The sequence below is a fragment of the Pteronotus mesoamericanus genome, unplaced genomic scaffold, assembly GCF_021234165.1.
Source record: "Pteronotus mesoamericanus isolate MK-2021 breed Mesoamerican mustached bat unplaced genomic scaffold, CSHL_Meso_final contig_32, whole genome shotgun sequence".
Lineage (NCBI taxonomy): Eukaryota > Metazoa > Chordata > Mammalia > Chiroptera > Mormoopidae > Pteronotus > Pteronotus mesoamericanus.
The window spans coordinates 10518034-10530349 of NW_026555134.1; the positions used below are offsets into that span (position 1 = coordinate 10518034).

General features: G+C 35.1%; 1 protein-coding gene across 5 annotated transcripts in view; it reads left to right on the forward strand.

The window, feature by feature from the left end:
• GRIA2 (glutamate ionotropic receptor AMPA type subunit 2) overlaps nucleotides 1-12316 on the forward strand; it is a 125446-nt gene that overhangs the window by 58827 nt on the left and 54303 nt on the right. For all 5 annotated transcript variants that reach the window (XM_054576086.1, XM_054576083.1, XM_054576082.1 and 2 more), the window contains exon 3: nucleotides 5650-5889. In XM_054576086.1, coding sequence (XP_054432061.1) covers nucleotides 5650-5889 — 240 coding nt within the window. The remainder of the gene's footprint in view (nucleotides 1-5649; nucleotides 5890-12316) is intronic.

Genomic DNA, 12316 nt, shown 5'->3' on the forward strand with positions numbered 1-12316 from the left:
TAAAACAGTGGTTTTTTATATATTTCTATTTTTTCTTTTTTATTTCTGAAAAGTCATGCTTCCAGTCTTGAAAGAATCAAAGATTTTAATTACAAATCACACTAGCAAGGACATACTATAAAATATGAAAATACATATTTAAAAATTAATCACATGTGGGATATTTAGAGTATTTGTACCATACAGTATATGTTGTAAATTTATACTATAAAGTATAAAGTATGTACATATTTGCTGTATAATTATATACAACACATTTATAGTATATATTTTCTCAGTAAATAAAGGGATGAAGGGAGACTAGTGAAGTGATGGTTCCCGTTTGGGAAACATTTGCACAAAATTTGAATTGAAAAGGTATGAGAACACTAAGAGATGGATTGTAAAAAAAAAAAAGAAGAAAAATAATTGACAGATCCTTGGAGAGTGCCATTTATGTGCTGTGCTATAGGAAGACTAATACAAGAAGAGCATGTATTGAAGGAAGTGGGGAGAGAAGATGGGGAATAGTTTAGCTTGGCAGGACAAAAGAGAAAGAAAATAAAGGTTCTGGTGCAAGAAGCACCTAAGAAGTAAACTATACAAGCTTCCTACCTGTCCCTCTTAATGCTGTCTCTCCAGCATCTAAAACAGGGCATAGTAAGTCCCCCCCAAATAATGGAATGAATAAAGTAGAATAAAACAGAGATGGTTATAGATGGTAAGAGCCGAACAAGGGAGAGTAATTAATTACTTATTCTGAAAAATAATTATAAAATCAATGATTGCTAGAGTTATGATGCCATGAGGTAAAAGGAAAAAAATTGACACAAAGACTTGGTTTGTAGGATAATATTTCCAGGGTGTTCTCTCCTTGTTTTTATGGAATTAATTGAAATGATGTGGGGTTAGACGTTTTCCAATGAGTGATCCTGGAGGGTGAGAGACTGGATCTATCAACTCCAGCTAGGAATTGACTATGTCTCTCCCATTTGTTGTGGCATTATTCTAAACCTAATACCATGCTCGGGGGACAACTAAAGGGACAGTGGAGTTTTGGGGAATATGCATAGCAAGTTGAATCTGACCATGTTAAAAGGGATAAGACTACTAAGAGATAGAGTGTAAAATGAAAAGAAACACCACTGTAAGACAAATCCTTGGAGAATGCCTTTTTTAATTTAAAAACAATTTTTTACTGTAACACTGTGTTGATTCCTGGGGGAAGGAGAGTATAAGGGGACTAAATGGTAATGGAAAAAATACAATAAAAAAAGAGAATGCCTTTTTAATTTAAGATGTAAAAAAACAAATAAGACAGGTAAAGGTAATGAGAGGGAGAGGGAAAGTATAAACGTGGTATGATTTTACTGGGCAGCAATGTAGAGAAGGAGTTGAAAGAGGAAAAGCTAGTAGCAGTAGAGAAGAAGGTATTTCAAGAAGCAAGTTTTTGATTAGTAACTTCAGAGAAGCCAAGAAAACTTGATCTGACAAAGAGATCACTGGATTTAGTGACTAGGAGATTATAACTGACAAATAATAGGGAAATTTCAATTGTAAAACCTGGGTCAGAGTTTAGAAGAAGCTAATGTCAGAAGTTTAATGATGGAAGGAGAGAGATTTTCTGTGGTCTCCGTATTTTGAAGTCAGGATTGCCTGGTGGTGCAGCTTTCACCAGACTCTGCACAAGCTGCAAAGGAACTGCTGCCTCCATTCTTGCACATGAAGCAGCCTATGCTGTTTCACCGAAGGGAATGGCAATTTATAAATATAAAAAATGTAAAACAAAAATAAGTCATGCCCTGTTTTTCCCCTGCCTTTCTACTAAATAACCATGCAGGCTTCTCTAGACGGTACCGAGTGTGCTGCATTAGCAGCACCAATGAGCAGGAAGACCCAAGAGAAAGAGATGCGTGTTGGATGCACCATCAGCACTGTTATTGGCTTATATCATCTGGGTTTATCATAAAAAGTGGAATAATCAGCAAGTTGCTTGCACCCAGGAGATTATCTTTTCTGCAGTTTGACCTAGAGTGTCTTTTAAAAGGACTCCTCTTTGCTGAGTTTCTCAAAGTTGATATTAAATATTTAATTTAAGTAGAACTCAGAGTCTATTTACCTACCACTTTGTGATCAGTTTTGAGTCTTGAGACCTAACAACAATGCTACTATTAATCAACATAATTATTCAATAATTTCTGATAGTGTCTCTCACAGGATAATTGTACCGATTAGGAAGCGAAAGGTAAATTCGAGAGCTTTTCTGCTCCTTCCTCTGCCTCAGAGTTGATGTAGGAAAAGAATGGCTACATAGGAAGCACGAGTATTGTTTAACTGATTTTAGAAATGGAATTGTATCCAGAGCTTTGGTACATTATTTGAATATTCTCAGTGATAGTAAATTTTCCTTCCTTGAGGAAGAATGTACATTAGAAAAATGGTTTTAAATTTTGAAGGCATTGATGGGGAATAAGGTAGAAAGCAACATGAAAAAATTTTATTTCTCCTCAAATGAAGAGTAATTTCAAAGAAGTGTAATGAATTTCCTTGTGTGTAATATTTCAGTAGTGTCACATGTCTGGGTTACATTGAGGAGAACTTCAGTATCAGCAGGCAAACACTCGAGTATTTGGGGATAAAGTGTGAAAAACTCTAGTTTTCTTAGTGCTTAGTATAGCACTAAGTTTTTCATCTTGAGATGGTTGCTGCTAACTGAGTAAAAGAATTCCTCAGCTCGAGTCAGCATTTCTTGATAGTAAATCACAACAATGCCCTTGTCATGGTTGGGGACTGGGGCTGACTGACTGACTGACTGAAGGGGAAGAGGGACATATGCAATTTTGATCGAATGGCAGTTAATTGGATGTGTAGAAAGGGACATTAAAAAAGAAATATCTAGAAAACTAGAGGATATAGACAAATAGACAAGTGAATATGTGCCATGAAGAGATCAAGAATAAAGGAAGAGGGATGAGAGAAACCAGGAATAGTCAGGAGAGTAAGGCCCTTGTAGAATTATGTTCATTGGAGAATTAGCTGAATTGCCTGGGGGAAAAAAGTGCCTTCTAAGTTACGTGAGTTGTGGCAATTTAGGAAGTTTTGTACAGCTTGTGCCTGTTATTGGGCCAAAGCCAGATGTTTCCAGATGTAGGGGTAACCAGCAGGCCCCTTGACAACTCACTCCAGAGTCTAAAACAAATGGAAAATGAAAGGTACGGCTCCTTGTGCATTCAGACTGTGGCATCCGCTATCAAGCATTCTGCTCTGATGCTGTGGCAGCTATTCCTATCACAGAAGCTATTTTACTTAAGATGAGAGGAGATCCTGTTAATCAATCATATTGCCTGATATTCCTTTACTATTTAGATGACATACTAACACTGCAGGAGTTGAAATAAAATAGACCTAGAGAGAATTTTATAGCAATTCCCCCCTCTTACATGTCATATGGAGTCATCAGTTTCTGAACAAACTTAAGACTTAAGATATACACATCAGTACACAGATCCATATATAAAAATAAGAAACCACTACAAAGTTTTCCTAGAAGGGTTTTAACAATGAAAGGACCTTTTCACATTCATGAAAAATGAGCATAGTCAAACACATTAAAGGTTAGTTTTCAACTTCCGTACAAGACAAAGACGAAAATATAAACATGAATAAGAGGCAGGAATCTCATCTTTGCTAAAGTATGAAATAAATGTAAAGAAATAAATTTGGTTGTTTTCTGAGATACAGGAGACTATTCCCCAGAAGACTGGTAATAAAGATTTCAATTGACATATTACACAGATGTGACCCAGAAACCCCAGGAAACTTATGTTAGAAAGAAGAAATTACTTGAAGATTGGTAAATATTTAAATGAAAATGGGAATATTTGAATGGGAAGATTAATAAGTATTTAATGTTTACACTCAAACAAATAGCCAATTTGCTTTCTTTTTTTCCATATCATACAGTGGTTGCTAAAATTACTGCCTATTATTTATTCATTGTCTGCAAATTGATTACTAGAATCTGTATATATTCTAGCAGTGCTCTAATTTATTAACCAAATCTATTTTTACATACTTCTTAATTATAAAACGAATTTATTTTTTGAAGGAAATCAAATGAAATAAGGCAAAGTATTGGTCCTATCCTTTAAAGGAGGTTAACTAATTCAAACAGATGCTTAATATTATTCTCTGGGTTGTTAGATTATGCTCATGGATAGTTGATTTCTATTCCTTGGGTTGAAATGACTCTTGACATTAAAAAATATCAACAATTAATTCACTGAAAGCCAAGTGGCTGACCTAAAGTGGTGGACCTTAAACACTGTGGATCATGTCTACAGGGCATTGCAGGGAATCAGTTTGGACAAAGTAACCCCTACTTCTCAGAGAGAAATGTTCAGATTTGTGTTTCAAAAATTATTTTGACTACATTGTGGAGAATGGAATGGAAGGAGCAAAATTGGATGAAGGAGGAGAGTTGGGTAGGTATTCCAATAATCAAAGTGAGAAGAGCAGGATTATCCATCAGTTAAGAACATGGACTCCGCATCCAGGTTGCCTGGGTTTGAACACTGCATCTCTCCCTGACCAGCTGCGAGAGCGTGGGTAAATCACTTAGTCACTCCATGTGTCAATTTTCCTATCAATAATTTAGGAATAATAATAGTTCCTCCCTCAAGGGTTATCATAAAACAGTAAAGGAGTTAAGGTACCAGAGAACATGCCGGGCACAAGGCAAGAACAATGAATATACATGGGGCAGCGAACTAGGATGATTAGAATATTGGAAGAAGTAAGTGGACCACATTTGAGTACCTTTAGGTATGACAATGAGCAATACTTAGAGATGGTCTGACCATAGGAAATGGGGAAGGCAGTGTCATATGCCATTCACTGAAATACTAATAGTATTCTTAGAGGGTAAGAGATTATGTGAATAATGGGGACTTTCGCATTTCAAAAAATACATACATGTTCTTAAGAATGATGGTCATAAGCCAAAATATAATTATTTGTTTTGTATGGAGTTGAACATGTGGGATAACTTAAGTCCATGGCAAAGATAAAAGTTAAGTGTTCTGAATTTCACTTAATTGCTACTTGAGTGACTGACACAGGTGAGAGGGAGGTTGCCTTCTGGTGATAGGACCACAAGTGGCGAGTCTTGTGCCCATTTGCTCTCACAGGAGTTTGGGTCATTAGTAGAACTCTTCATAAACACACTGACCTTCTAGAATAAATGCATCATTAACACAATAAAGCCTTTTAAAAGAATCAATATTATAGGGAATGAGCTGTTATGAATGTGTATAAGTCCCAGGTAACTACAGTTTATTCTTATAACGATTTTTACTTGCAATCTTTTTTTGTACTCTTTCTTAATGGGGTGGTCCTAAAATATGTTTATACGCACATACATTGTTAAAAAATAATATTAATATTTTCATAAACCTAGAATTAGTATTTTAATTCTTTATAATTCTTTGAATTTCTTAGAGTGCTAAGTAAATAAGTGCTCATATATCTGATGAATCATTGATATAAATTCTATGTTTCTTTAGATTTGTTATTTTGTATTTTATATAAAAGGGCATTATATTTCAAGCAAATCCATGATGGTATGGCAGTTACAATGATTTATCCTTTCTGTGTTCCCTCTTCTTCTAGTCTGCTCCCAGTTTTCAAGAGGAGTCTATGCTATTTTTGGATTTTATGATAAGAAGTCTGTAAACACCATCACATCATTTTGTGGGACGCTCCATGTCTCCTTCATCACGCCCAGCTTCCCAACGGATGGCACACACCCATTTGTCATTCAGATGAGACCTGACCTCAAAGGAGCCCTTCTTAGCTTGATTGAATACTATCAGTGGGACAAGTTTGCATACCTCTATGACAGTGACAGAGGTAAGTGAAAATATCTCTGTCTCTTGATATTGGTTCAAATTCAATGCCTACACTTGGCACTTGTATCTGATGTTACAGAGCTACATAGCTGTATTAAAGTCCAAGGGGTTACATGGTTTAATTTTGCTGTGTGAATGAAAAATTGCAATTCAAAACCTGCGAAACATGTTTAGAGAGAAAAAAAATTGTGAATGTACAATTTATAGATATAGACTGTGTCAGACCAGTGCCCAGTTGTAATGGGGGAAGCACCTCTGGCATCAGCAGTTTAGGCTATTTGGTGACTAGATTACTAGCTCAAGGTCAGTAAAGTGGATGCCTTGAACATTGGTTTAAGTAATATTTGAATTAATAAATAAATAAGAACATCTAAGAAGCTTACAGATAATAAACATTTTCACAAACAAAAGTTTTGCCAGGCAGGTCTAATTATTATTAACCTTGCGTCAAAATGAGATCACGGAATCTCAGAGAAGTTCAAGGACTTGCTCAGCTCGGGATCCTCCCACCTGTGGTCCAGCTGAACACAGATTTTCTGACACCAGACCCATGGTTTTTTCACCATTCTATCTGAGCTGTTTACAATGAGATGTTTTTGACTCGCATGCCAGCTGGATAGAGCATTGGCTCATTACACAACTTTTTTGAGGGGGTGGTCCTTCCATGTGTTCTTCACATCTACTGCTGAGACGTTCAATGTTAGCAGAAATTTAATATTTACATGTTGCAGAGTCCCAGATGTCTTCATCATTTCTGGGTCCATGATTCAGCTTCAGTGGGTCTGAGTACTAAAATTGTATGACTATTTTGCATACATGTTCATTTATGTATTTTTTTAGAAACAATATCCATAACCAAACTGGAAAGGGTTAAGAAGCATTACTGAAAGAATACCTAAGTACTCTGCTTCAGCAGCTTGCTTCCTGGAACATTTAAAGGTTCCAATGAAAAACAGAAGCCTGTGTGACCAAGCTGGGGTAGCTAGTTAAGCTGCAAGGGCAGGCAAGAAGAGGGCCCGCTGTCAGTCAGTTCTCCATTGATCAGTTTATGGTCCTTTGCTGCAGTGGGCCTGACTCAGGAGCACTCCAGCTGGGTATCTGATTCTCTGCCCGTCCTCGTCCTCCCAGTCCTGACAATGAGGACACTCGGTGGAAAAATGAGTCAGCACTATACAAGCTGAAAAGGTTGCCTCGTCAACAGCTTTTCCCCCCGGACTTTGAGAAGGGAGAGCTTTGCTAAAAACTAAAACATGGAACTATTTAGTGTGAATATGGACTCCAGCATGCTGGATAATTCTAAACCACACTTCTTGTTAATGTGATAAAAAGGCTTATAAAACTGAGCCTAATCCTGGCCTTTTCTCTTGCTCTCTGCTGACTCCTCGAGTGCCCTGTTATGTGTTAAAACTAGCCTGAAATTGGTATTATTCTCAATTCTCTTTCACCCTTGCATCTTATTGATGTGCTTTCCACCTAAATATGTTTCCTCTCCAGGCACCCTTCTTCGTCATTGCTATGGCTCCAGACCGGAACACTGTCATGTGTTTATGCCCGTCTCTCCATTTCCACTTTTGTTTTTCTTTAATTCAGTTTCACAAAGTAGCCAGAATTTTAAAATGCTTTTAAACGCTTCTCTGACCACATCACTCCCTTGCTTAAAACACTCCAGCGGCTTTAAGATCTTACCGTATCTGGTTCCTGACAATTTTCCCTATGGTCCCGCCCACTCACTAAACTAAGTCCATCTACCTTGCTTTCGCTTCTCAGATGCGCCAAACTCTTTCACCTCGAATCTCTGCACATATCTCTACTTCTTTCTCTTCCTTCATTTCTATTTATTTGGCATTTACACAGAGATGCATTTCATACTGTTATTCTATTTCAAAGCAATCCCTTCTTTTCTACATAGTGCTTATCACAATTTATAATTCATAGTGATGTTCATTCTTTCACCCAAGGAGTACTATTAAGCTTCTACTATGTTTCAGGGACTGTTTCTACTCGCACAGGCTAAGCATTATGCTCTTTATGTAAGGTCTGGCTAAACGCTCCAGGAAGGCAATGCCCAGGCAGTGCCCAGTACACTGGTGTACAGTTCTTAACTGTACACACAGTGCTTATGATAGTGCCGGGACAGAGTTGATATTCAATCAATAGTGGTAATGAGGGAAGGAGTTTAGCCTCTGTGCATTTTCAGTTTGAGATGATATTAGAACCAGAACCTTGCCTGCTAAATCAAAAGATTTGAAGATGAATTCTCTCTATTGTTTCACAAAGTTGAAGGTGACGGTATTATTTTAGGGACATACTTTTGCCCTCACTGTGCCCTCTAGTTGAAACAGAACTTTTGGAAAATTTAAATAGACAACAGCTGACAGAAATAGAAAAAGAGAAACTCTAGTATTTGAGGAGAGAGATTAAAGAAAGCAAGATCTGGGAAATGATCTGGTAAGATGTATGAATTTATAATATGTGCTTGTAAGGAGAACCTGAGACATTTAAAATAATTTTGTTCATACTTTAGAATTATTAAATGAAATTTAATGAGATAATCTCCAGTCATTATATTATACAAAGTGATTTGAGTTCAAGTGTATTATTGAGAGAACATTAGAGTTATAATATTAGGTAATTACATATTAAAGTCAAAAATGACCTACCTTATGGTTACATTTTCAAGTTTTTATCAAATAACTGCTCATGTTTTAACATGAAGAGTATTACACTGGCCTTTCATCTGAAACTGTTTTCAGAGATAAGTGTGTAAGACTGAAAATAGTGGCATAAGATTTAACCTTTATGTAGTGTTTTACCTGACCCATGGAAATGGGATTTTTTGCTATCTGATTTGTTCTTATTATTATCTTAATTTTAGCTTTGCTATCATATTACATTTTAAAAATTTATGTGTGCATTCATCACATGACCTGGTTTCTTTCCTTTGATCCTTAATTTTTTTGTTTGTTTTTTTTTTACATTTCAGGGAAGCACCTTCTTATTTCAGTGTTGCATGAATTAAAAAGGCATCTATCTACATTCCTTTTATTCATAGTTTGTCTGCATTTAAAAATAGATTCCACAATTCCATCTCTCAACTTACATCTCTGCATGCTGCAGTTTCAACAGATTTGGTCTGTTCTTGACGTGGTACTCTCTCACTTCTGGAATTATATGCTTTGTTATTTCTCCTCAGTGTTGAAGAACCTTTACTTTTCTGGGAGTCTAAATTGAGGTTCTTTTGAACAGCATAGGACTCAAGCATGAAAACGGCTCTCCAACATTCTTCCCTGAATATGTTTTAGATAAAAAAGACTTAAAATGTTTCTATGGTTCTTTGCTGCACTGCTCTTAACAGTTAAACTTTTCCTGAATCCAACTATTCATCCCAGTGCTGAGCCGCAAGTCCCAAGAGTGCATCCAATTGTAAACAGAAAAGGACAACGAGGTCTCCTGATCTTTTCACAGATAATCTTTGCCTATTTCAAGTTTACTGGTGAGAGGAGGGCTGAAACTGCTCATTAGGTGCTGTGTGACCTTTTCGGGCTGCTGGTGTCTTCACTTTATCCAAGCCAAGTGGCAGTGGCCTGTCAATACTTCATGACCCAGTGCTCTTTCTAAAAGCTGTGTGTTATTCCTCCATAGCGAGTTGGTAGATAGATCTTCAATACATTTTGAACTATAGACTAATGAGGTTACCTATGTTAATGCTTTAAATACAGAATTATCTTTGAATAATTCTGTGTATGTGGACTAAATTTGAACCAGGACTTAAATCAAAATGTGTTTCTTATTTATCAGTTGAATCTTAATAAGATAAGGTAGTATACTTGTATAGACAGTAGGTACAAACAGAACTAATGGTTTATATCTTCATATCTTGGTTTGACTTTGAGCCATATTGTTTTCCTAAAAGGAGACACTTTGATTCCAGTTCCAAGAAGACATCATGCATAGAATAAAATTTTTTCCAAATTATAAATTTTTTTCAGATGTTCCTGAGAAGGTACATGAGGGAAATATATGTTAATCTAATCTGGCCTAGGCATGCAGCCATGATTTAGTGGTCATGAATATTAACTTCTGTGCCTGAAAGATGAATAAGGCAGTGAATTTTAAATGTAGCAAAGAAAATATTTTTAAGAAGAAAGACATGGTCTGAATGAAAGAGACCTATTTGCAGTAATCATTTTTTAATTCTACCCATTAATGTCCAAACCAAGACATTTGGACCTCACCTGTTCCTAGGCTGATGGATTTTCTATAGACTCTCACACTTTTATGAACACTAGCTCAAAATGAGACTGAACTGCTGCTACCAATACTTTGAGAGAGTTTTACGGATACTAAAATAGGTTATACAGCTATAACTAATCCAGGAAAAATTAGGCACATAAGAAAGTAATGCAGTCCAACAATACTTCAGCAATTCTTTATTTTAGCCAAGCATCTGAGAATTTACAGGTTAATTTTAGATCTTGTAATATTCTTGAGGTTGTTTTAGAACATATTTTAAATACATTTATTAGGAGGAACAGTTAATTTTCTGGACTTTTTTCTATTATACATAAACAACTGTGCATTTTAAAGTTTCTTTATTCTAAGTAATTCAGTATTAAGAAATCTGTAATAATATCTCAAATATAGTAGGATAAACATTAGAGTTGAATTATTAATACCTACCATTATCTTCAAATAAGCCAATATTCATATAGAACTCCCATTGTTCATGCCTGTGTACATTCTGGATTAAGGGATGAATAGTATTTATAAAGATGCTTGTATGCTAGTTAGTGTAAAAGGGAAAGAAGCATCTCTCAAGTATTACTTGCTCCCCTAATTAGAATATGGTACCAGGACCCCCAAATCATGAATTTGTGTTATATTTTAAGAATTTCATTTCACCCCAATAGTTGTAACATGCATTTTCAGTGATTTTTAAAATTTAAAATGATATGATAATTTCGAAGTCATAAGACAATTAAAAAAAACCTTTAGTTTTGGGAATGGGGAGATCGAGTTGAAGGATTTTAAGAGGGTTAGTTACTATTACTGAAAAAATGAAATATAAGAATATGGACTACTAAACATAGCCAGCAGTCCCTTCAAATCATCAGTCAGATCATGCCATGGTTTGTGACATATGTCTGCTACCCTTAGATGATTTACTATTATTTAGTGTCTTCTGACAAAATTCATCAGTTGAGCAGTTTAGCTTCTCAATAAATGGATGTTATTTTTTCTAGCCATAGGTTATAAACTATCAATTCTGAGAGTTTTAATAACAGAATTCACACCGAGTTACTTCTGACACATTGAATAAATGAGTCTGAAACTCAGCCATTTCTTTAAATGAATTCTTATTGATTTTATACATCATTTTCTCTGAGAAGATGAGCTGCCAATAAATATTAGGTTTAGAAATATCACTTGATAAAATCCACTTACAAATTGTCATTTATATTTAAAATTTCTTGTAACATATATTGAAAGATAGAACAGAACGTCAAGAACATCACTACTTGAAACTTATTTTAGTGTGTGGTAAAGTTCATAATTAAATAACAAAGAAATAAAATAGTTTATTGTCTGGAAGAAAGGAATCTACTTGTAAGAGCTAGGTGATAATACGTGGATAGCATACAGAACATCATCCATGCATATCATGTTTTTTAAGGAGGTGACAAGAAAAAGTTGCATAACGATTGGAATGCAGAAAAAGAAAACCTAGACAGTAGAAGTTGTTTAGAAAATTAGGGTTTTTCTCCTGCTTGGAAAGAAAGCTGGATAGACTTAATAACTGTTTTCAAGCACATGTATAGCTATTGAATTGATCATGATGACCAGCTGTGTGTTCTATCTTCACTGATGAAATGCAGGAAAAGGATTTGAATTGAATCATGGAAAGATTTAATATACCTACAGTGAATCATAAGTGATCTGTAAAGTTTGCAAAAGATGTTTTTATCATTAATAGATTTTTTTTAAAGGGCATGTTATTTCTGTTTAAATTTTCCCATTAAAATTTTTTATACTAGAGTTTTTGCTACAAAGCTGGATAGAGGAAACTAATTTTGTTGTTTTACCAAAAAAAAAACACTTAAAGTTCAGTTTATAGTTCAACTCCAAATTGAAATAAAAGTAATTTATTTAAAATTTTCATTATGAAATATTATAAATAATGAAATAGATAGGATAATATAAAGAACACCCAAGGACTCTTAACCCAGCTTTATTAATAACAAAATTATTAGGAATTCCATTTTTAAATATCTGTCTGCCCTTCACAATTACTTTGAAGCAAATATCTGAGAATATGCCATTTCATCTGTAAATATTTCAGTGTTTTGAAAATTTCAGTATTTTGAAAAAAGCAATTCTCTTGTTTAAACATAACCACAATATTATCATATATAACCAGCAATAATTTA